Raw genomic sequence first — 27,032 nt, forward strand, 5'->3', positions numbered from 1 at the left:
CAATGAAGGTGTCAAATCATCTTAAGGGTGATCAGAAGAAATGGACAGCACCCGAGTTAAATATATGAGTGTCACAGCAAAGGGTCTGAATACTTATGGCTGTGTGATATTTTCCATCCATTTTCTGAGCCGCTTCTCCTCACTAGGGTCGCGGGCGTGCTGGAGCCTATCCCAGCTGTCATCGGGCAGGAGGCAGGGTACACCCTGAACTGGTTGCCAGCCAATCGCAGGGTACATACAAACAAACAACCATTCGCACTCACAGTCACACCTACGGGCAATTTAGAGTCTCCAATTGTCTTTTTTAATAAATCAGCCAGAATTTCAACAATTAAGTTTTTTTTCTGTCAATATGGGGTGCTGTGTGTACATTTAATGAGGAAAAAAATTTACTTCAATGATTTCAACAAATGGCTGGAGTATAACAAAGAGTGAAAAATTTAAAGGGGTCTGAAAACTTTCCGTACCCACCGTAAGTGCTGTATATCGGCTATATAATCACTCCAAAATGGCAGATGTGGTTTGTAATGGGGTTCTAGAGTTATCAAGAACATTTTTAACATCTTTGTCCTCTGACCTTTAAAGATGTCTAAATATTGCGGAGAGGAAATTTTTTGTTAATTTCACTTGGGCCTACAGCTGCATCGTTGTGCGATACAAAAACATCTACAGTATGATATAACCCACTATCCTTTATAGTGTTCTTCAATCTGTGGAGTATGTTGTTAGCTTTGTTGCTACACTAATGTAGCATCAGAGCCAGTAACACAACAGTCGCCTTTCTATTACAGTGTCTTGGAAAAAGTATTCATACCCCTTGAAATTCTTCACATTTTACCACTTGGGACCACAAACGTAAATGTTTTTTATTGAGATTTTGTGTGATCGACCAACACAAAGTAATAATAATAATGCATTCAACTTAAATAGCGCTTTTCTAGGCACTCATAGACGCTTTACGATTCGTCGATTAGTCACAACCACGTCGACGATGAAAATCGTCGACGTGGTTGGAGTTTTGTGTGCTCAGTAGTAAGGTCGTTTATTTTTTTAAGCTTTGTTTTTCTCTCCATTCCTCCTGCTTGCTTGCGCTTCTTTGTGTGCCTCTTATGGCTGGTCGCCGTGATGCACATGCACAGTAGGTTTTATCCTATTGGGTATTTTAGTGATGCACATGCACAGTCCTGGTCATCCGGTGATGTACCTGGAAAAACCACCACAAAGCATTAGCATGACCAATGAGCGCTAAAGTTTTACTTATTTCACCAAAGATGTGATGCAAAACCTGCAAGACACTGTGCCTTTTATGGCAGCATGACAGTGAGACGTAGTATGTTGTGGTTGATTCTATTTCTGATGAAGATGAGGTGCCCAATCCCAATTCTACCCCTTAGCCCTTCCCCTTCGTCTTAGCCCTTGGTTTTGCACTTGCAATCCCAACTCCTAGGGGAAGGGCTAAGACGAAGGGGTGTATAGCCCTTAAAATCAAGTGTGGTCTAGGAGCTCACCTGAAAGTGAGGGGTATGGGACTCCGCCCCCACTGACAGGTGAAGAGCTTGCTTACAAGATGGCAGAACGGAGAAGGAAGTACATAAATGTAAGTGGGCATAATTATTGATATTCATACTAATGACAGTCATGTTTTTAATTAATTTAAATATATATATATTTTTGAATCGTAAACATCTTGTTATGACGAGCTCACACGTCACTATTCTACCGTCAGACTATGGCGACATTCACATTAAACGGACTTTGCTATAATTCAGAAGCTACGCAGCTAATGTAGCGTCGTTAATAATGTCGCTTCTTAGTATACTGTGACGTTCTCTTTCCATAAACTGTAGCCTATAATCATGTAATGCAGCAGTTCATCGTCGTGAAGCCCTGAGCTTTAGTGTTTACATATCCTCGTCCGACATCGGGTTTGCTAAACACACATGAAGTCTGGTCAATATTATAAACAACCAGACGCCACAGGAACGCGACAAGACAACCGTCTTCTACAACAACACAAAACTCCAGAAATGAAAGCCAAGTGTCAAAATGCAATGATAAAGTTCCTTTTTAAAGAATATGAACAAAAATGACATGAGACTGAAGCAAAAAAAAAAAATACAGTCTAGGTTGTTGCACCTTTCCAGTTAAAATGTAGATACTGTATTTAAATGTTTTTAATGTTATATTATTTATATTTCATGTTCATTTGTTTGACACATTTCCTAAATATTAAAAATGTTCAAATAAAAAAATCTGCAATACCTAAAATTAAATAATCACACTATTACCATATCATATGGAAAATTACCCAAATGTCAATAACTGTGTGTTCTGTCTTTTTGATAATAGCGTGCTTCTGTTTTACCTCAACGCTGTATTATGAGATGCCTAACTGATAATCATTTTTTATTTTATTTTTTATTCTATTTGATTTCTTTTTTGTGTGTGTTTACAAATGTTTTGTGATTGTTGTTATTGGTGTTATTTATTGGCCGATGTTAGGCCATAAGGTCAGTTTGTCAAAATATGTTCCTCCTTTCAAAATGTTTCTAAAGTAGAAACATAGTAGTAAATGTATTCACCCTGTCACGTGGTAGAAAACATTAATTATCAAGAATTTAAAAATACCAGTCACCTTTAGGAACTGCATAAACAGGCACAAATTAAAAAATTATATCATCTGACACGATGACATCTTGGAAATGTAAACAATTTTCGCTTCTTCCTACGACACAGCCAGTAAGAGGTAAAGGGCGTTGACGTGTTGTCCCAGTTCCTAGGGCAATTTACTCCTTCATCTTGGCCCTCCAAAGGAAAGGGCTATCGGGAAGGGGTAAAACGATAGATGTGTACATATATATGTGTGTGTGTGTCAGAATGTGGTGGTTTTTGAAGCTGTGACTCCCGCCTCATTCCACTCTGATAACACTGGGGAACAATTTGAAAATAATAATTCTTAGATTTTATGCTGATTCAAACTAAAATTGGCATGCTGATTCCAAAATTGCAGTCAGTTTTTTCTAGCACGTCAAGTTTTTTCTCCACAGCTTTTACCCTCCAGATAAGCAAAATTCCACTCATGAGGTATTACGGGCGGCACGGTGGCAGACTGGTTAGAGCGTGAGCCTCACAGTTCTGAAGACCCGGGTTCAAACCCCGGCCCCGCATGTGTAGAGTTTGCATGTTCTCCCCGTGCCTGCGTGGGTTTTCTCCGGGCACTCCGGTTTCCTCCCACATCCCAAACACATGCATTAATTGGAGACTCTAAATTGCCCGTAGGCATGACTGTGAGTGCGAATGGTTGTTTGTTTCTATGTGCCCTGCGATTGGCTGGCAACCAGTTCAGGGTGTACCCCGCCTCATGCCCGATGACAGCTGGGATAGGCTCCAGCACGCCCGCGACCCTAGTGAGGAGAAGCGGCTCAGAAAATGGATGGATGGATGGAGCCATTACGATTGGATTCATCTAAAGGTACGTGGGAACTTCTTTGTGCAGTCACAATTGAGACAGTGCGGTGAGAGGTGTGTGCAACTCCCAATAGGTCAGTACTGCCAATATCTGCAAACAGAAAGCTAGCATAGTAGGAATGAAGAGGATTTGTGCCATGTCCTTTGTAAAACATAATAGTGTTAAATAAACATTGCAGTCATTCCTCTTTCTTTCATATTTAATTGTATATCAATATTTGAAAGGTTTTATGCATGTATCTAAGTACAGTATTTGTCATTTTTGAAGAAAAAGGGGATCTATAGTTAAAAAACCTGACGAGACAGAGAAAAACAGATATCAGTTTTGGATTCCGCACCCAAAAATTAGTTAAAAACAGCTGTCAGACCTAACTCAACAAAAATTGTGTTCCCCAGTGTAATCGGCTGAAGCCCATGGTCATCTCTTTTGCTGGTGCATATTCTGCCACATTTTGTCCTTCCACGAGACTTTCCATTGATATGCTTGGACACAGCACTCTGTGAACAGCCAGCCTCCTTAGCTCTGAACTTTTGTGGCTTACCCATCCTATGGAGTTTATCAATTATGGTCTTCTGTCCAGTTGTCACTGCAGTCATCCTCATATTGAACCCGAGTGAGATAATTGGATCAGAATCATCTTTATTTGCCAAGTATGTCCAAAAAACACACAAGGAATTTGTCTCGAGTAGTTGGAGCCGCTCTGGTACGACAACAGACAGTCAATTGACAGAGAACACTTTTGAGACATAAAGACATTGACAAAAAACAGTCACTGAGCAATAAAGGGCTGCGAGTTATCTGGTAATGCCGGTACATTTTTTTTTTTTTTTTTTTGGGACAATTGTGCAAAAAGATGCAAGGACCTCTAGCACTGAGAGCAGTTCAAAAGACTAATATTGCAATAGTCTGGTGCAATGACAATTGTGAAAGGGGCGCCGAGACTTCAAGAGAGTAGTGCGATCTTCTTTTCCTTTCGGTTTGTCCCTTTAGGGGTCGCCACAGACCCGTCATCCTTTTCCATGTAAGCCTATCTCCTGCATCCTCCTCCAACACCAACTGCCCTCATGTCTTCCCTCACGACATCCATCAACCTTCACTTTGGTCTTTCTCTAGCTCTCTTGCCTGGTAGCTCCATCCTCATCATCCTTCTACCATTATACTCAGTATTTCTCCTCTGGATATGACCAAACCATCGAAGTCTGCTCTCTCTAACTTTGTCTCAAAAACATCGAACTTCGGCTGTCCCTCTTATAAGCTCATTTCTAATTGTATCCAAACTGGTCACTCCGAGAGCGAACCTCAGCATCTTCATTTCCGCCACCTCCAGCTCTGCTTCTTGTTGTCTCTTCAGTGCCACTGTCTCGAATCCGTACATCATGGATGGCCTCACCACTGTTTTATAAACTTTGCCCTTCATCATAGCAGAGACTCTTCTGTCACATAAAACACCCGACACCTTCCTCCACCCGTTCCAACCTGCTTGGACCCGTTTCTTCACTTCCTGACCACACTCACCATTGCTCTGGACGGTTGACCCCAAGTATTTAAAGTCCTTCACCCTTGCTATCTCGTCTCCCTGTAGCCTCATTCTTCCCTCACCACCCGTCTCATTCATGCACATATATTCTGTCTTAGTTTGGCTAATCTTCATTCCTCTGCTTTCCAGTGCATGCCTCCATCTTTCTAACTGTTCCTCCACCTCCTCCCTGCTTTCACTGCAGATAACAATGTCATCTGCAAACATCATGGTCCACGGGGATTCCAGTCTAACCTCATCTGTCAGCCTATCCATCACCACTGCAAACAGGAAGGGGCTCAGGGCTGATTCCTGATGCAGTCCCACCTCTACCTTAAATTCGTCTGTCACACCTACAGCACACCTCACCGCTGTTCTGCTGCCCTCATACATGTCCTGTATTATTCTAACATACTTCTCAGCCACTCCAGACTTCCGCATGCAATACCACAGTTCCTCTCTGGGTACTCTGTCATAGGCTTTCTCTAGATTGACAAAGACACAATGTAGCTCCTTCTGACCTTTTCTGTACCTTTCCATCAACATCCTCAAGGCAAATAATGCATCTGTGGTACCCTTTCTAGGCATGAAACCAGACTCTTGCTCGCAAATACTCACTTCTGTCCTCAGTCGAGCCTCCACTACTCTTTCCCACAACTTCATTGTGTGCCTCATCAACTTTATTCCTCTAAAGTTCCCACAGCTCTGCACATCACCTTTGTTCTTAAAAATAGGCACCAGCACACTTTTCCTCCATTCCTCAGGCACCAAGTCTCCTTCTCTCCTTTCCTGCCAGAAGATACACTAAGTACTCTCCTGCCTGCCTCTCTGATCACCTTCAGTCCAGTCTTCTGGAAGCTCCTCCTGTCCACCGAGAGCCTGTCTCACCTCTTCCCGAAAAGCTGCACAACACTCGTCCTGTCTCAGCTTCCACCACATGGTTCTTGGCTCTGCTTTTGTCTTCCTAATCTTCCTCCCCACCACCAGTCATCTTACACACCACCATCCTATGCTGTCTAGCCACACTCTCCCCTACCACTACCTTACAATCGGTAACCTCCTTCAGATTACATCGTCTGCACAAGATGTAATCCATCTGCGTACTTCTACCTCCGCTCTTGTTGGTCACCCTATGTTCGTGCCTCTTCTGGAAAAAAGTGTTCACTCCAGCCATTTGCATCCTTTTTGCAAAGTCTACCACCATCTGTCCCTCCAAGTTCCTTTCCTGGATGCCGTACTTACCCATCACTTCTTCATCATCCCTATTTCCTTCACCAACATGTCCATTACAATCTGCGCCTAATACCACTCTCTCTCTCTGTCTGGGATGCTCAGAACTACTTCGTCTAGCTCCTTCCAGAATTTCTCTTTCACCTCTCGGTCACATCCTACCTGTGGGGCATAGCCACTAATCACATTACACATAACACCCTCAATGTCAAGTTTCAGCCTCATCACTCGACCTGATACTCTTTTCACCTCCAAGACATTCTTAGCCAACTCTTCTTTTAAAATAACCACGAGTCCATTTCTCTTCCCATCTACACCATGGTAAAATAATTTAAACCCAGCCCCTAAACTTCTAGCCTTACTGCCTTTCCACCTGGTCTCCTGGACACGCAATATATCAACCTTTCTCCTGATCATCATGTCAACCAAATCCCGAGATTTTTCTGTCATAGTCCCAACATTCAAAGTCCCCACATTCAGTTTTAGGCTCTGCTAGTTCTAGTTTGCATTGATCGGTAGCGCCTACCTGAGGGAAGGAGCTGGAAGAGCTGATGACCGGGATGTGGAGGGTCCGAGAGAATTTTGCTCGCTCTTGTCTTAGTTCTGGCAGCGTGCAAGTCCTCAAGGGTTGGTAGGGGGTACCGACAATCCTTTCAGCAGTTTTGATTGTCCGTTGCAATCGGAGTTTTTCCTTTTTTGTCGCAGCACCAAACCAGACTGTGATGGAAGAACACAGGACTGATTCGATGACCGCTGTGTAGAACTGCTTCAGCAGCTCCTGTGGCAAGCCGTGCTTTCTCAGAAGCTGCAGGAAGTACATCCTCTGCTGAGACTTTTTGAGAATGGAGTTGATGTTGGTCGCCCACTACAGGTCCTGAGAGACTGTAATTCCCAGGAACTTGAAGGTCTCGACTGTTGACACAAGGCAGCTGGACAACGTGAGGGGCAGCTGTGGCGAAGGATGCCTCCTGAAGTCCATGATCATCTTTACAGCCTTGAGCGTGTTCAACTCCAGGTTGTGTCGGCCGCACCACAGCTCCAGCCGCTCCACTTCCTGTCGATATGCAGACTCGTCACCGTCCTTGATGAGGCCGATGACAATGGTGTCATCTGCAAACTTGCGGAGTTTGACAGCCGGGTGCGCTGAGGTGCAGTCGTTCGTGTAGAGAGAGAAGAGCAGTGGAAAGAGGACACAACCTTGGGGCGCCCCAGTGCTGATGTGTGCGTGTGGATGAGGTGGCCTCACCCAGCCTCACCTGCGGTGTCCTGCCCGTCAGGAAGCTGTAAATCCACTGGCAGATAGCAGGTGAGATGCTGAGCTGGAGAAGCTTGGATGAAAGGAGTTCAGGGATGATGGTGTTGAACGCTGAGCTGAAGTCCACGAACACAATCCACACGTAGGTCCCTGGACTGCCGAGGTGTTCTAGGATGAAGTGCAGTCCCATGTTGACTGCATCATCCGCAGACCTGTTCGCTCGGTAGTCAAACTGCAGGGGGTCCAGCAGGGGACCTGTGATGCTCTTGAGGTGGTATAGTACGAGACGTTCAAAGGACTTCATGCTTAAGTTTGGCAGTGAACCACGGCTTGTTGTTGTTGAATGTGCGAAATGACTTTGTTGGTACACACACACATCTTCACAGAAACTGATATAGGATGTGACAGTGTCTGTATATTCATCCAGGGTGCCAGCTGAATTTTCTAAGACACTCTAGTCTGTGCAGTCTAAACAGCTTTGAAGTTCCATCTTTGCTTCATTGGTCCACTTTTTCACTGTTTCCACTGTAGGTTTCGCGCATTTAAGTTCTTGCCTGTATGTCGGTATTAAGTGAATTAAGCAGTGATCAGACGAGCCCAGGGCTGCACGAGGTATAGCACGGTATGCGTTTTTTAGGGTAGTATAGCAATGGTCTAAAATTGTATTTTCCCTGGTCGGACAGTCGATGTGCTGCTTGTATTTAGGGTGTTCGTGGTTGAGTTTAGCTTTGTTAAAGTCCCCGAGAATACTGAGGGGTGATTCCGGTTGTTTTTTTTTATTTCGTTGACTTGTTCGGCAAGCGTTAGCAGTGCGGCGTTCGTGTTAGCTTGAGGCGGAATATAGACGGCAGCGAGAATGAATGATGCGAACTCACGTGGCAAGTAGTGTGTGTGTGTGTTTGTGTGTGTGTGTGTGTGTGTCTATATGTGGGTATATATATATATATGTATATGTGTGTATGTATGTATATATACGTATATATACATATATATATATATATATATGTGTGTGTATATATGTATATATGTGTGTGTGTGTGTATATATATATATATATATATATATGTATATGTGTGTGTATATAAATCCACACACATTACCTCCAGACCTGTTCATCACTTAAATAGAATCTGTCGGACAAAAGATCTAAAAAAGCCGCAACAAAATGGCACGATCCAAATAAATTCCAGAACAGTCCAGAAATAAAGTATTTGACATCTATCAATCTGAAAAGTGTTAAAGCTTTAGGATTCCAGCAAACCATAAGTAGAGCCATTATCTTCACATGGAGTAAACATAGAACAGTGGTGAACTTTCCCAGGCGTGGCCGTCCTTCAAAGATTACCATAAGAAAACAGCAATGACTCATCCAGGAGGTAACAATGGAACGCTGGACAACTTCTAAAGAACTGCATGCCTCCCTTACCTCAGTTAAGGTCGGTGTTCATGGCACAAGATTAAGGAAGAGACTGGGCAAAAATGGCATCCATGTCAGAGTTCCAAGGGGAAAGACACTGCTGACCAAAAATAACATAAATGCTTGTCTTACTTTTGCAAAAGAAAAACATCTGAATGATTCCCAAGAGAATGTTATACTGGTATGGACTGACGAGATACGAGTTGAGCTTTTTGGAAGGTGTGTGTCTCGTTACATCAGGCGTCAATGTAGCACAGCGTTTCAGAAAAAAAACATCATACCAAGAGTCAAATGTGGTGTTAGTATGATAGTCTTGAGCTGCTTTGCTCCTTCAGAACCTGAACAATTTGCTGTGATTGATTAAACCTTGAATTCTGCTCTTTAACAGAAAATCCTGAAAGACAATGTTCAGCCTTCCGTTTGTGACCTTAAACTGAAGGGCACTTGGGTTCTGCTGTAGAAAACACACCGGCAAGTCAACTTCTGAATGGCTTAAGAAAACAAAATGAAGGTTTTTGAATGGCCTTGTCAAAGTCCAAACTTGAATCTGATTGAAATGCACTGGCATGACCTTAAAAAGGCCGTTCATTTTCAAAAACCCTCCATATTTGCTGAATTCAAACAATTCTACAAGGAAGAGTGGGACAAAATATCTCCACAGAGATGTGACAGACTCATTGCCAGATATACAAAATGATTGATTTCAGTTGTTGCTGCTGAGGATTTCCCAACCTGTTAATAGGTTTAGGAGGTCATTACTTTTTACACACAGGGCCAGGTAACTTTGATTAGTTCTGTTTTCCTTAATAAATCACCATTTGAAAACAGCATTTTAAGTTCACTTGGGTTATATTTACATTTATTTGATATTAAAGTGGGGAAACCTTTTAAAAACATAATTTGAAAAGGGGGCCAATGCTTTTTCACGGCACTGTAGTGGGTTACCTATTGCATTATTTAATCTACTTGTCATTTTGTTAACGAGTCCAAGTCCAAGTCAAAGTAGCTTGATCATTGCGGCTGGATTCCAGTGTCTGTAGCATTTTTGCTAACGTTAGCGAACATATGCTTTGCCCGAATGGGGTACTTTCGACGCGTGCTTCGATGGAACGACAGTTCATCGCTGCAATTTGTACACACAACCTTTATCCACAATTCATCTTATTATTAGGCATCTTATTAAAATGGAATTTGAAGCAGACCTGGGTCATTTCCCTCACTCATCATTGCTGGCTGGCTGGCTGAACATACCCTGCCTTTTCACCACAGAAACGTATCCATCCGCGCGGGAGAAAGTTGTGTTTTAATACATTTATACATTATTTTTACTTTATTTTTTTTATCGCGTTAACTTTTTCAGCTTAATCATGGACGTTAACGCGTTGTTGATTGCCTTAAAATATATAAACATTTTATCTATAGTTTATTTTGCATTAAAATGTACACATTTGGATAAAATAGTTTCTATGAAACCTGCAGTGGTCAAAGTAATAAACTTGAATCTGACAAACTAATAATACAAATTTTATGAAAGTTAACCAATGAAAATAAGCCATCGCTTTCGATGCATGTTTGCTAAACATGGACCATGGGAAGCGAAGGAGAGGGTTGTCTCAGGAGATTATAAAGAAAATTATTGACAAGCATGTTCAAGGTAAAGGCTGTAAGACCCATCGCCAAGCAGCTTGATGTTCCCGTGACTATTGTGACACATATTATTCAGCACTTTCAGATCCATGGGACTGTGGCCAACCTCCATGGATGGGAACAAATAATACGAATGGGAACAAAATACAAAATAGCCCTGAACAGCCTCCAAAGAAATTAAAGGTGAACTCCAAGGTCAAGGTACATCAGTGTCAGATCGCACCATCCATTGTTGTTTTGAGCAAAAGTGGACTTCATGGGAGACGACCAAAGAGGACACCACTGTTGAAAATAAATCGTAAAAAAGCAAGACTGGAATTTGACAAACTGCATGTTGATAAGCCACAACGTTTCTGAGAGAATCTCCTATGGACAGATGAAACAAAAAAGATTGCAACTTTTTGGGAAAGCACATTAGTTCTATCGTCACAGACACAAAAATTAAGCATACCAAGAAAGCAACACTGTCCCTTCTGTGAAACATGGTACAGGCTCTGTTATGTTCTGGGGCTGCTTTCCTGCATAAGGTACTTTGTGTCTTGAATCCCTGTAGGGTACAATAAAATCTCAAGACTGTCAAGGAATTCTAGAGAGAAATGTGCTGCCCAGTGTCAGAAAGCTTGGTCTCAGTTGAAGGTCATGGGTCTTGCAAAAGGATAATGACCCAAAACACACAGCTAAAAACACCCAAGAATGCCTAAATGCAAAACATTGGACTATTCTGAAGTGTCCTTCTATGAGCCCTGATATAAATCCTATTTAACATCTGTGCTAGGAGCTGAAACATTCTGTCTGGAGAAAGCACCCTTCAAACCTGAGACAACTGGAGCCATTAGTTCATGAAGAGTAGGCCAAAATACCTGCTCAAAGGGAGCGAAGTCTTATTGAACGTTAAGAAAATGGATGCAGTGATTGCCTCAAAAGGTTGTGCAACAAAAAGGTGGAACCCCGGGTTACGAACCTAATTCGTTCCATGACCCTATGTGGTACCCGAAACATTCTTAAACTGAGATAATGTTTCCCGTTGAAATGAATGCAATTGCAATGATCATCCCGCAGTGCGAGTAGAAGCACAACATACTTCTTTCCTTTTGTCCATACCAAGACCGTTCGCAAACCGAAAATAATCCTTAACTCGATGTAAATTTTCTGTGAAGATTTTACACGTAACCTGAATTGTTTGTAAAATGGATCGTTTGTAACCCGAGGTTCCACTGTATTAAGAGTTCCATTATTTTTGTCCAGGCCTCTTTCAAGAGTTTTTATTTTTTATTTTTTAATAATTCTGTTGGACCACAATTCAAAAGCAATGTCTTATTTTCATTGGTTCATTTTCATAAAATGTTTATTATTGCTTTTATCAGAGTCATGTTATTTCTGTCACCAGTCCCCCCCCCCCCCATTAACATTCATTCCTTTTCTGAACCGTTTAATTTGCTTAAAATTTTGAAAACTTGATATCATTTATTTATTCCACTTCACATTTGTGCTACGTTGTGTCGGTCTGTCACAAAAAATATTGATGAGCGAGAGAAAAGAGAGAGGGAACGAGAGAGAGAGAGAGAGAGCGAAGAAAGATTCATCAATCGTCGAATCAAATTGTGAGGTGGCTAGAAATGTTCCTCCCCAGTGTGATACTCAATGTTTTATGTATTTGCGTTCCTTGTCTCTAGGGTGAGAAAGTCAGAGGTTTTGGGAGAGGTCTGCAGCCAGAAAGAATTATTGGTGCAACAGATTCAAGTGGTGAGCTGATGTTCCTGATGAAATGGTAGGTCCTCTTTCTTCATTTACAATTCATAAATGTCAAATTTATGCACTCGCTTTAAAACACTGGAAGAGTGAGGCTATAATTCCTTAATTTTTTAATAGAGTGAACCACTAGGTTTTGACACCAAAAACATGCATGGTCAACTTTTGTTTCCAGGTATTTACATCTGGATCTGATACACAATTTATATACATGACCGAGAGAGAGAGAGAGAGATTTGTGACAAAAACATGTTTAGAAGAGCCTGAGTCTTGGAACAGAGTTAAAATAGATTAAAGTGAATAAGACTTGGTGTTTAGTTGCAAATCCTTTGTAATCAGTGCATCAAGCCACTGACCCATTGACTTCATCACACTGACATTCTTTTGTAATGCCTTTCCAGGCTATCACCACAATCTTTTTCAGCTGTGGGCTTTCTTTTTAGCAGGTAAAATGTGGATAGCAACATGACAAGTGGCTGCCATCAAGGTAGAATTTTTGGGGGGAAAAACATGGAATGAGAACTTGAAACACCTCTAAAATCGTATAAAACAAATAAATTCACACACAAAAAAAAGGAATTGATGACGAAAATACAAGACCTATTCTACTACCTACACTGCTCTTCTCACAAATAATGTTCTACTTGCGCTAATTAAGTTGAGTTTTTTAGGCAAAGTAACGCAGCTAAAAACTTCACTGTAATTTTTAGGGGTCGGTTTAGAGAACACTTTGGACTAGGCCCTTACGTGCTTTTAATGGTGGATATTTTTAACTTAAGCTGAAACAGCTAATCAAGAGAAGGGGCTCACAGAGTAAAATACAAAGCGTAAGTATTGATTGTAGTCAGAAAATTTAGCTTTTCTGGGCGAGTACTGACATTTCACCGCAGTTTAGTATATTTCTTAGATAACAACTGTAAAATCCAAAACTGATAATATAAAAAAAAAAAGTAGTGAATTATTGAGTTTTCAGGCCGTACTTGAAAGTTAGAAATGAGTGCTTTCACAAGCAGATGTACGTGTGTGGCACAACACATACACCTGTACATTCTATTGCTACGTCCTTGTGGAAAGTTAAATAAAACAAAACATGAGTTCTCTTAAACTATTATAGCGATAAATTTAGTTTCTGTACCTCAGTAATATGATTGTTTGTCTCTCCCATATGTAAATACTCAGTATGTTTTGAATAGTCTTTTTAAGAATGTCATTTTGTATGGAGATGGACAGACCAGATGAAACCAAGCTTTAATTCTTAAACCCGGACGTCCGTGGCATAACAAACTTTTATATACAGTACTGTCATCTCAAGATGACATCTTTTAAATATTCACAGCTTTTGCATGATACTTTGCTTAATGCAACAAAGATTTTTTTTGACCATTTATACATACATGCAAATCAGTCGCCTTTCGGCGAAATTCGCCGTTTTGAACTCAATATAGGCTATCTACATGAATTGTATAGATCTGATGAGTTGCCGCTGTCGTCATAGGTTGTTTTGTAGTCCTTGAACGCTGGCAGCTAGATCCATTCCACACATCCACCTTCAACACACAAATGTAATTTCTAAATATTACTCCGCGGCGGACTAATATGCGAGCACATTGGCCTGAGGTTCCGTCTGTGCGCTCGGGACCTGCTTTGGATAAGTCACAGGAATTGATGAGAACAGAAAAAAACACTTACGCCGCTTCTGCTGTTAAGAAGTGACGGTACTTGTATCCATTACAATTATCTAAATATCGCTCGGTACTTTTATCAATTATTGCTTATTTATCAACTATTAACATGAACAATTAACATGCCAAAGAGAAATTATGCAGTAAACCTAGGAAAAACAGTTTACCGCTAACGACACTAAATCAGTCTGGCGAGGAATGCGATCGCTAACCAATTACAAGTGACTATCCCCCCAAACTGAGAACAATAAAGGGCTAGCCGACGACTTGAACACCTTCTATTGCAGATTTGAAAAGGACACTTTGACACATTTCAAGGTCTTGGAGTGGCTTAGCCAGTCTCCAGATCTCATCCCCATAGAAAATCTTCGGAGTGAGTTGAAAGTCTGTGTTGCCCAGTGACAGCCCCAAAACGTCACTGCTCTAGAGGAGATCTGCTTGGAGGAATGGGCCAAAATATTAGCAACAGTGTGTGAAAACCTTGTGAAGACTTAGAGAAAGCGTTTGACCTCTGTCATTGCCAATAAAAGGTATATAACAAAGTATTCAGATGAACTTTTGTTATTGACCAAATACTTACTTTCCACCATAATTTGCTAATACATTCTTTAAAAATCAGACTGATTTTTTTATTTTTCTCATTTTGTCTCATAGGTGATGTAGACCTATGATGAAAATTACAGGCCTCTCTCATCTTTTTAAGTGGGAGAACTTGCACAATTGGTGGCTGACTAAATAATTTTTTGCCCTGTTGTATCTGGCACCGCATTTCAGAAAAGGAACATTATACCAACAGTAAAATATGGTGGTGGCCGTGTGATGGTCTGGCGCTGTTTTGCTGCTTCAGGACCTGAAAGACTTGCTATGATAAAGGGAACCATGAATTCCGTTGTCTACCAAAAAATCCTGAAGTGAATCTCCGGCCATCTGTTTGTGACCTCAAGCTGTAGCACACTTGAGTTCTGCAGCAGGATTACGATCCAAAACACACCAGCAAGTCAACTTCTGAATGGCTGAAAAAAAACATAGATGACTTTGGAATGGCCTTGTCAAAGTCTTGACCTGTGCCATGACCCTAAAAAGGCAGTTCATGCTCGAAAACCCTCAAATGTGTCTGAATTACAACAATTCTGCAAAGATGAGTGGGCCAATATGCCTTCGCAGCGCTGTAAGAGACTCATTGCAAGTTATCGCAAATGTTTATTTATTATATTTTTGATGATGGAACGTCGAACTGCGGCACGGTGGCCGACTGGTTAGAGCGTCAGCCTCACAGTTCTGAGGTGCAGGGTTCAATCCTCGTCCCCCCCTGTGTGGAGTTTGCATGTTCTCCCCGTGCCTGCGTGGGTTTTCTCCGGGCACTCCGGTTTCCTCCCACATCCCAAAAACATGCATTAATTGGAGACTCTAAATTGCCCGTAGGCATGACTGAGAGTGCGAATGGTTGCTTGTTTCTATGTGCCCTGTGATTGGCTGGCAACCAGTTCAGGGTGTACCCCGCCTCCTGCCCGATGACAGCTGGGATAGGCTCCAGCACGCCCGTGACCCTAGTGAGGAGAAGCGGCTCAGAAAATGAATGGATGGAACGTCGAACTCTCATATACTGGTACTTTGATTCAGACTGCGTTCACCATTACAAGGTTGATGTAATAAAAACATTAAGATGACGAATATTGAAGCCATACTTTATCGATTATGATTTTGACTGTCGCACGGAAATGTTCTTGACAAAATTTTGAAAATATGGAAATGCAGACAGATTCGAACAAATTGTTCTCTCATTGAATTTTTATATGTTGGCAGCTCTGCACACAAACACACAGGAAATAACTAGCTGCAACACAAATTTGACATTAATGGCTCACATTACAGTCTGGCTCACAATGGAATGTTTAGAACACACACAAAATGATCAGAAACATACATACTAAAATCATTGATCTACTGCTAGTACCATCTTCTATTACGATGTTGATGTTCTGTTTGTGTGAGAGTTTTTTAAATCTCCCATCAGGATGAAAATGTAGATGTGCCACCAATTTGAATGAGGATTAAAATGGTACAATACATAACTTCAAAAGAGGGATCCATTCAGTCCAATTCCACGCACTGAGCTTTTCCTTCACAGTCACTTATCTTATCAAAAGGAATACAAACATAATTAGGGCAACAGATGGCCATTTCCTACTTGCTTTGACATGGCGCGGCAACGTTTCTGTAACGGCCAGCGGGAACTCTAGGATGGCTTATCAGAACAAAACCCGGTTAGATGTTAAGCTAATTAAGTTATCCGTAGTTGGTATACTTCTGTGATTGTTTAAGGATAATAACATGATACGGCTAGCTTCACAGAAAATGCATCTTACATTGCATCTTACATTAATGTAAAAGGTGATGTAACGCAACTACACTTGTACTGACTGTTCGACTTCACCATGGTCCCAGTCCAAGAATGGTTAAGCAGGGACCATTGATGAATTTGAGGAGGAGAAGGAAGTGTCTAATAGTGTACCTGTAACCCAACATTGTTGATCAAACTCAAACCCAACAGCCTATACCAGGGGTGGGCACACTACGGCCCGCGGGCCACATCCGGCCGGTTGATCTTTTCAATCCAGCCCGCCAAACATTGGTACAGAATCAACCAAGGATTTCACATCCTTTAATGCCGAGTGGTTTATCCAGGTTATGCTGTAATGCCCAGTGGTTCCACCAGGTTGTCCTGTAATGCCCAGTGGTTCCACCAGGTAGCGCATTGACTTGACATTGGCTGTTCTGTTTTTACTCTGCTACTGCTCTGAATCCTTCTTCAACCATGAGTGGGCCAAAGAAAAGAAAATTCGACAGCGATGCAGAGTGTTTAATATAAAAGGGACAACTAAATATTTTTTCACTGAGGTCCGATTAAAGGTTGTCGAGCAGTTATAGGCCAAATAACAATTTAATTAATTTAGGAGAAAGTAATAAGCCGGGAGCAACGTTTGCGTTACATCCAGTTTATCGTACTTTTAAAATTTTATTGTTAAAATCAAACTAATGTCTCGGAAAAGGGCACCATGTCATTTTTTACAAGTTTAACTTTAGGTGAAATGACGACAAACCTTTTTAATCAGTCTCATGATCTGGAGGTTGCTACACTCTATGACATTTTGAGTCCTAGGTTACAGAGGTTTACTTAAACTCCAAAATACAACCAAGAGTATAATTTTATGGTATTTTTAATGAAACATACAACTACAAACTACAAAAAGAAAATAACCCTAAGGATAAACGAAAGAAAAGGAAGCGTACGAAAATGGTAAAGAGGACATCATGTGTGTGGTCGCTGAGCTAAAATAAATGAGCGTGTGAGCGTTTAATGCGTTGAAGGCAAAGTTGGGATTTCATATGAAGCTAGTAATTTCCCCTCAATTATTAAGCACTGATGTTGTCCATCATAGTAAGGATTGCAGTGTCCACTCACGAACACAGATCAGCTGGTCTTTGGGGGTGGTCTTAATTTGGAAGCGGCTCTGGAAGCAAGGCGACAGATTTGGTTGCAGATGAAAAGATGTAGAAAAATAAAAACAAAGGTAACGAGAGGCGGGAGAAGAAAAATGGCTGGTCGTCACGCCTTCTTGGGAGAACCAGACGTTTCTCTTCCTTCCTCTTTTGTGGCTTGCTGGAAATTTCAGAGCGATCCCGCTTGGCTGGTAGTGAACCGGTACCTTCGTAGTAGCGACTCTGATCGCTTAGCGGAGGCCCACATTTAGGCTGGGAAGCCATGTCCGTTCAATCCCAGCTCGCGTTTACCAAGCCGTGTGCCTGCACAAAAGGGGAAACACACGGCACGATCCATTATTGTTGTCTTCGTCATGGTAACGAGTGTATCCGGTCGCTTTTGAGTTGACAAGATGAAGCCCAGTGATCCTAAAAAAACGGGATGTGGTGGTACCCAAATACAAGATTTTATTGCAGTAGTCTGACATAGTGCAATGGTGAAAGACCATATTTGTCTTGTAGTCTGACGTGCTGTCTGTCCCACACCACCAACAGGTTTTTATTAAATAACTTCATTGGTCGTCAGATGTTTACAGTACTACGTCAAAAGACATGTGACAAGGCTAAAAATAAACTAGTTTTTGGATTCCAATATATACTGTACACGACGGCGATGTGGAGTAAATGTTTTTGTGGAGCCGGATCGGCGAATTATGACATTAATTATAGCCGATCAGCATGAAATGCTAATTATCGACCGATACCTATCAGGCCGATCAGATCGGTGTAAAGTCTAGTTAATGTTTATGTTAGGCAGCACTGCGAAGTGCTTGCATATTTTCCCGACTCGAAATTTACCATAGGTTTGTTCATTATCTTGCCTCTTAACCTTCCCACTCTTGCATTTCATAACAGGAAGAACTCAGATGAGGCTGACCTTGTCCCAGCCAAAGAAGCCAACGTCACTTGTCCCCAGGTGGTCATCTCTTTCTATGAGGAGCGCCTTACCTGGCACTCTTATCCCGCAGAGGAAGAGGAGAAGAAGGAGGAGGAGAAAAAAAATTAGCTAAGTGGACACGTCAGAGGAAGAGAATGCGAGGTGCAGGGTTGTAATTAAAGTACAGTACATACTCCTGTAGAGCTTAGTTTACTGTAATGGCCACTTTGGCAAGTGAAAAAGTCCAGGGAGTGGGGTGTTAGTTTCCACCATTTTATTTTCTAATTATTTTTTGGGGGGAGGGGAGGCTTCCTGTGACATGAAGATACATACTTCCATTTATCAAAATGTTTATTGAATATTTTTTATTGAATATTTTTAAAAGTATGTTTACCAGTAATTTGGTTATAGTGTTCTGTTGTGATTTCTAGCCATAAATTTTGGAGGCCAAAATGGGTGTGCATTGAAACAGAAGCTGTTATTAAATCTTATACAGTATGTGTACAGCTGTCCATTCATGTTGGCTGGGCTGTGGCAAGCAATTTGATCTCTTTCGTAAAGTTGTGTAAAAAATTAAGACGGCTGACAGTATTTTAATGCTGGCTGCTGAAGTCGATCAATTGAACAAGGCAAATATTTTTGGGACATACATTATTTTGTCTCTTAGTCCATCACCACCCACTAGTGGTCCTGCAAATTGCAAATTCTCCTGCATTCCTATTTTGGTTAGCTCAGTCCAAAACACTGATATTAAATATGCACAGCTAAACCAAAATACATACCTGGTTGTAATTGACCTCACTGTTGTAGCAAAGGGCACATTTTCCCTCATCCCATTGGTGGCTTAATATTTGACAGGAGGGATGATGTAGAGTTTGTTAGCTAAGCGGTTACTATTGTGTCCGGGCTGCAGCTAATGAATATTTTATTCTTCGAGTATCCTACTGAAAAGTCTATCCAATTATCAACTATTCGGATAAAATGTGTTTTTGCTTGGTTAAGAGCAATTATGAATACAAAAACAAACACATTTCACTTAATGAACAACCAGTAGGTTTCCTTTTTATATACTCTATATTCTCAACAGTTTTTATTTTTTGTGCATAGCACCAAACAGTATTTTATTGGCGAGAAACACTTTTGAGTGGGGAAATTTCAGTAAATATAAACAAATTTCTGTTAAAACATGGCATTTCTTGTATCAAAAACATGAGGCATTAATTAAAAAAAAAAAGCATTAACAGCCTTTGTGCAACTTCACTTAAGCAGCTAGCATTTTAGCATGTGACATTACAGTAGGTTCATGGCTGCGCTTTTATGACCTTGGACCAGCTCACGAGGAATAAGACAAATATATCGTTTATATTACCATGTATTACAAAGTTTTAGAACCTTTCAAACTAAAATGATAACACGTCAAAAGGGGAAAAACAAAGATTTGCTTCATTTGACTTCACCAAAGCCCTACTCTTGGGGTACATGCACCATTTTAGTCCTCTCTGACCACTTTTCCCAGGTTTTTTACCTACATGACTCAAAATGTAGCCAATTAAAGATCAGATGGTAGTACACTGGCTATATGTCACATAGTGCCTGAGCAAAACGTACAAGCGCCGTGTAGGAAGTATTTTTATGGTGGCAGGCATACTGTTGTCACCATTGTAGTAAACCAGCCAAAAATTCAACAGTAGTCATAATTAATAGAGACGTAGTTCCCCTCAGGGCTATGTTGTTAGTAAGGTACATTAACATTAATCTCACTTGAGTTGCGTAGCGTTTAACTTACCTCTTTTTGGGTTCTATGCGGCTTCATACTGGGCATCTTTGGTGGAGAGCAAGGTCCGCGTTACGACGATTACGTCACAGTGCTCGCCTCGCTCTTCAGAATGAAATGCTCGCACACTTTCCCATTCTCCGCATTTGTGAAACTCTTCGTCGCTGCCATGTTCCCGCTTCATCAACCAAATAGATTCGCTTCCGCATCCTACTTCCTTAAGGCCTCTTTATACTCCAGCGGTCGCGTGGCCGACAACGCCCGTAATTGCATCACATTGACCAACGAATTGGCCCGCGTGGCCGTTCTGCGTAGCATGAAGCGCACACGGCAAAAATTGTTGCTGCGCGTAGAATGCCGCGTAGATCATCTCTCGTGATTGTTCCATTTTAGTCACATGCTGTGACGATGTAATCAGCATTCCTCCCGGTTCCACATAGCGCCTACGCCGCCGCCTTCTCGATCGATTTTGCAGCATAATTAAACGTGTCCTCTGGTCATCCAGGTCCATTTGTTCTAGCAGACTCTGTTCCACGGTTGCCATTGTTGTTGCTTTGTTCCTTGTTACGGAAAGGAACGTAAAAGCAGCTTCCGGAAATGGCCACAAAACGCAGAAGAAACTCCACCCTGTGGGGTCCTAGCCAATTCTTGGGGGAGAACTGCAGCACACTTTCCAAACAGCGCTCGTGGGTTGCACTCGAGTAAAAAGGCAAACTGCGTGCGGGCTAGCCGCAGTGACGTCAGCGCGCTCGCCGTCCGCGCGAGTATAAAGAAGCCTTACGTTGACGTAAGCGCATTGTACCATATGAACGCTCGTGCATCCTTTGAGTTTCACACTAAAATTAACAGTTCCCAGGGGCAGAGAAAATTGCTCACAGTTTTTTTCTGTCGAGGTACTCAAAATACCGGAGTGTACTCATTACAGCCCTAATTTCAGTTCAACTCCAGCCTCTAGGTTGTTTCTCGATGAGACTGTAAAAGTATGCCATCCAATCACAATTACAATTTAGGAAATTACTGACACTCACTGATATACACTATGCCTCTTCACTGTCTTCTTGCATGTTCACTCTGTTGATCCATGTGCTTGCATACAGTTTTGTCAAACATTTTGTGCAGTTTTGCATTATAATAAAAACAGGATAAACGTGACATTTAAATTGTTTGTGACCAATTTTCTTTTTCCTCAGCCTTTCATCTTTTGGAACAATTACCTGGTTTTTGAATGATATTGAGAAGAGAATTATTTTATGCTCTGCAGTTGTTAAAGTGCAATTTACTTTTAAGCTACTGTAGTAATACAAATAACAGCTGTATATATGCATTGACAGAATAAACATGCGGTTAGAAGTAGCCTAGGCATTTTCATATAATTTGATCAATAATGGTAAAGACATTGCCCACTGAATTTCCTTTTGAAAATTAATTGTACTGATATGAGTGTTTGAATTATTGGCAGTTGTTATCCATCAAAAGGTCATAATTGTTTCTAAGAAAAATATTTGCTTAACTTTTTAAATGCCAAAATGTCTCTACTGTTAGGTGTCCGAAATGGAATTTCTTCATTTATTTTATCTTCTGAAGATGCGAATTGCATTTTGGTATATATAAGATTTTTCACCTATTGCTTAATATGCCTTTTCCATGAAAAACTGACTCGATTACATCTTGGTGTTTTCAGAGTTCTTTTTTTTGTTTTTGTTCTTTTCAAACGGTTCTTTGTCACTCAAGCTGTCTTAACCGTTAATGCCACTGGAGAGAGCCTCATTATGTTGTTGGAATAAACCAGCGGGATCTGTGAGCTGAAGTGCTAGGATGAGGCATCTGTTTTGCATTAACACAGTAGCAGGCTGCAAAATATATATATTTTTCTGAATATGTATGAAGAGTGAAAATGAACTATTGCATGTCTTTACCATTATGATTGTATGAAGACATGTATAATCGGTTTGAGTAGTTAGGGTCATTTATGCACTTGTATCTGCAGAGTTTGAAGGGCAACACGAAAATTGTGCAACATGATTTTTTTAAAGCTGTTTGTCTTTGCCATTGTGCACTTTTTTCTTTACCGTTTTAAAAAGTGTATTTCAGTGGGTCACCACCATTTGCTCTGTCATTAAGGGTTGCCTTTACTGTGAATGCCTAAAATGTTATATGATCAATAACTTTTTGAAAAATACGACTAAGCATGGCTGTTTTAGTATGGGAGACATTTAACCCATTAAACCAAGGTGGCATAAAAAAACAAAATTTGGACAAGCACTGCACACAACTCTGAAGAGTAATGGTTCACGGATGTGAGAACTAATATTACATTGAACATGTTTTCTATATTTAGTGCACATCCATATGTTCCCCATTCATACATTTTACCTTGTACATACCAATACAATTACCTGGTGGACTCCTGTGACATCAGCTGGAATACAATGTACAAAACTCAAGTATGTCAAAACGACCAGTACAACAAATCACGTGGACTTTATGAAATAGTAGGCCTTTAACACAAGATAGATGATTATTTTTTTTATTTTATTTTTTTGCAACTAAAACTGCTGTATTTAAATTTATCGTGCAACCCCAATTCCAATGAAGTTGGGACGTTGTGTTAATCATAAATAAAAACAGAATACAATGAATTGCAAATCATGTTCGACCTACATTTAATTGAATACAGTACAAAGACAAAATATTTAATGTTCAAACTGATAAACTTTGTTTTTAGCAAATAATCATTAAGTCAGAATTTCATGGCTGCAACATGTTCCAAAAAAGCTGGGACATGGTCATGTTTACCACTGTGTTACAGCACATTTTCTTCAATAAATGTTTGGGAACTGAGGACACTAATTGTTGAAGCTTTGTAGGTGGAATTCTTTCCCATTCTTGCTTGATGTACAGCTTCAGCTGTTCAACAGTCTGGGTTCTCCGTTGTTGTATTTTACGCTTCATGATGCGCCACACATTTTCAATGGGAGAGAGGTCTGGACTGCAAGCAGGCCAGTCTAGTAGACACACTCTTTTACTATGAAGCCACGCTGTTGTAACACGTGCAGAATGTGGTTTGGCATTGTCTTGCTGAAATAAGCAGGGGCGTCCATGAAAAAGACATTGCTTGGATGGCAGCATATGTTTCTCCAAAACCTGTATGTACCCTTAAGCATTAATGGTGCCTTCACAGATGTTTAAGTTACCCATGCCATCACAGATGCTGGCTTTTGATCTTTGCGTCCATAACAGTCAGGATGGTTCTGTTCCTCTTTGGCCCGGAGGGCACGACGAGTCCACAATTTACAAAAACAATTTGAAATGTTGACTCGTCGGACCACAGAACACTTTTCCACTTTTCATCAGTCCATCTTCAATGAGCTCGGGCCCAGAGAAGCCAGCGGCGTTTCTGGGTGTTGTTGATAAATGGCCTTTGCTGTGCATAGTAGAGTTTCAAGTTGCACTTACAGATGTAGCGCCGAACTGTATTTACTGACATTGCTTTTCTGGTGTTCCTGAGCCCATGTGGTGATATCCTTTACACATTGATGTCTGTTTTTGATGCAGTGCTGCCTGAGGGATTGAAGGTCACGAGCTTCCAATGTTGGTTTTCGGTCTTGCCGCTTATATGCAGTGATTTCTCCAGATTCTCTGAACCTTTTGATGATATTATGGACCGTAGATGATGAAATTCCTAAATTCCTTGCAATTGTACGTATAGGAACATTGTCCTTAAACTGTTTGACTATTTTCCCACGCACTTGTTCACAAAGAGGTGCACCTCGCCCCATCTTTGCTTGTGAATGACTGAGCAATTCAGGGAAGCTCCTTTTATACCCAATCATGGTACCCACCTGTTCCCAATTAGCATGGTGATTTGTGGGATGTTCCAAACAGGTGTTAGATGAGCATTCCTCAACTTTCGCAGTCTTTTTTGCAACCTGTTCCAGCTTTTTTGGAATGTGTTTCAGCCATAAAATTCCAAGTTAATGATTATTTGCTAAAAACAATCAAGTTTATCAGTTTGAACATTAAATATCTTGTCATTGTATTGTATTCAATTAAATATAGGTTGAACATGATTTGCAAAGCATTGTATTCTGTTTTTATTTATGTTTAACACAACATCCCTACTTCATTGGAATTGGGGTTGTATTTAGACACCTCATTGAAGTAATTATCAGCTCCTGTGCAAGTCTTGTACATTTTTATACTTTCAATATTGTTTTATGCAAACCTGTTATACATCAGTCTTCCGAACAGTCTGTTGTGATTCATTTTGTCTTGCCTCTAAAGCATTTCTTTTCATTCATCAAATTAGTATAGTTATTTTGCATGTATCTTGCAATGTCACTATTACTGGCCATTCACTTTTATCTGTTAAACAATAAAGTTTTTGATTTTCTTAAATGTGAATGATTTTTTGTTTAGAAATTATCTGACACACTTACCCTTGTGGGGAAAAGGAACAAAGAGAATTCAAGCCCATTAAATACAGTTGGTCTGTTATATTGCAGCCATTTGCTAAAATAATTTGTTAATTTTTTTCCTCATTCATGTACACACAACACCCTATATTGACAGAAAAAAAAACTGAATTGTTGAGATTTTTGCAGATAAAAAAAGGAAACTGAAATATCACACAGCCATAAGTATTCAGACCCTTTACTGTGACACTCATGTATTTAACTGGTGCTGTCCATTTCTTCTGATCATCCTTGAGATGGTTGTACACCATCATTGGAGTCCAGCTGTGTTTGATTATACTGATTGGACTTGACTATGAGGCGGCACGGTGATTGACTGGTTAGAGCGTCTGCTTCACAGTTCTGAGGACCAGGGTTCAATTGTCGGCCCTGCCTGTGTGGAGTTTGCATCTTCTGCGTGGCTGCGTGGGGTTTCTCCGGGCACTCCGGTTTCCTCCCACATCCCAAAAACATGCATGGTGGGTTAATTGACAACTCTAAATTGCCCGTAGGTGTGAATGTGTGTGGAATGGTTGTTTTTTTGTATGTGCGATTGGCTGGCAACCAGTTCAGGGTGTACCCTGCCTTCTGCCCGATGATAGCTGGGATAGGCTCCAAGCACGCCCGCGACCCTCGTGAGGAGAAGCGGCTCAGAAAATGGATGGATGGATGGACTTGACTATGAAAGCCTCACACCTGGCTATATAAGACCTTACAGCTCACAGTGCATGTCAGAGCAAATGAGAATCATGAGATCAAAAGAACTGCCTGAAGAGCTCAGCGACAGAATTGTGGCGAGGCACAGATCTGGCCAAGGTTACAAAAACATTTCTGCTGCACTTACGGTTCCTAAGAGCACAGTGGCCTCCGTAATCCTTAAATGAAAGACGTTTATGGGCGACCAGAAACCTTCCTAGAGCTGGCCGTCCGGCCAAACTGAGTAATCGGGAGAGAAGAGCCCTGGTGAGAGAGGTAAAGAAGAACCCAAAGATCACTGTGGCTGAGCTTCAGAGATGCAGTCAGGAGATGGGAGAAAGTTCTAGAAAGTCAACCATCACTGCCGCCCTTCACCAGTCGGGACTTTATGGTAGATTGGGCGAAGGAAGCCTCTCCTCAGTGCAAGACAGTTTGCAAAAAAAAAAAAAAAAAAAAAAAAAAAAACAATCCAAGATGGTGAGAAATAAGTTTCTCTCATCTGATGAGACCACGATAAAACATTTTGGCCTTAATTCTAAGCGGTATCTGTGGTGAAAACCAGGCACTGTTCATCATCTGTCCAATCCAGTCCCAACAGTGAAGTATGGTGGTGGCAGCATTATGCTGTGGGGGTGTTTTTCAGCTGTAGGGACAGGACGACTGGTTGCAATCGAAGGAAAGATGAATGCATCCAAGTACAGTGGTTAATCAGGATGAAAACTTTCTCCAGTGCTCAGGACCTCAGACTGGGCAGAAGGTTCACCTTCCAACAAGACAATGACCCTCAGCACACAGCTAAAATAACAGAGTGGCTTCAGAACAACTCTGTGACTGTTCTTGAATGGCCCAGCCAGAGCCTTAACTTAAACCCAATTGAGCATCTCTGGAGAGACCTGAAAATGGCTGTCCACCAACATTCACCATCCAACCTGACAGAACTGGAGCGGATCTGCAAGGAGGAATGGCAGAGGATCTCCAAATCCAGCCGCATTTTCTTTTTGGGAGAAAATGTAAGACTTAAGTACGCCTTATGGTCGTGAAAATACGGTAAATGATTTTAGCAAATGGCTGCAATATAACAAGGAATGAAAAATGTAAGGGGGTCTGAATACTTTCCGTACCCACTGTATATATGAATTTATTAAATTAATTTAATATATGCACCGATCCTGTTTATTGAATGACAAACCAAGTCTAAGATGGTTGGTGATCGAGGGACAGCAGATGTATTCACTATTTTACCAATTAGCTGTTTTCCAAAGTTCTACAAAGTGTAATACCTATAGTTTGAGTGCCCCTTTTAATATTTAGTGCATACAAGTAACTCCAAACAAATAGGTTACAAGATATAGTCCTTATTTGTTTATTGGGTGTTAATTATGTTTACAAAGTACAAGACTCGAGAATTTCATAAAATGTTTTTGTAAAAAGCTAAACAACTAAAGCCGTTCAAAATGGTGTTTAAGGTGCCACATTGAATATCAGCAGGCATATAAGACTTCCATAAAATGCAATAAATATAAATAACATGCAATTTATGAGTATTCTTCTTTTCCTTTCGGCTTGTCCCTTTACGGGTCGCCACAACACGTCATCCTTTTCCATGAAAGCCTTTCTCCTGCATCCTCCTCTCGAACACCAACTGACCTCATGTCTTCCCTCACGACATCCATCAACCTTCTCTTTAGTCTTCCTCTAGCTCTCTTGACTGGCAGCTCCATCCTCA

The 27,032-nt window shown here is 41.0% G+C and overlaps 1 protein-coding gene across 1 annotated transcript in view; it reads left to right on the plus strand.

Annotated features, from left to right (window-relative positions):
* The window catches only part of LOC133415087 (chromobox protein homolog 1-like), a 59,526-nt gene extending 34,972 nt beyond the window's left edge, over nt 1–24,554 (plus strand). The window contains exons 4-5 of the mRNA XM_061700907.1: nt 12,208–12,302; nt 18,361–24,554. Coding sequence (XP_061556891.1) covers nt 12,208–12,302; nt 18,361–18,511 — 246 coding nt within the window. The 3' untranslated portion in view covers nt 18,512–24,554. The remainder of the gene's footprint in view (nt 1–12,207; nt 12,303–18,360) is intronic.
* Nucleotides 24,555–27,032: the final 2,478 nt, after the last annotated feature.

This window comes from Phycodurus eques, chromosome 16, assembly GCF_024500275.1.
Source record: "Phycodurus eques isolate BA_2022a chromosome 16, UOR_Pequ_1.1, whole genome shotgun sequence".
NCBI classification, from domain to species: domain Eukaryota; kingdom Metazoa; phylum Chordata; class Actinopteri; order Syngnathiformes; family Syngnathidae; genus Phycodurus; species Phycodurus eques.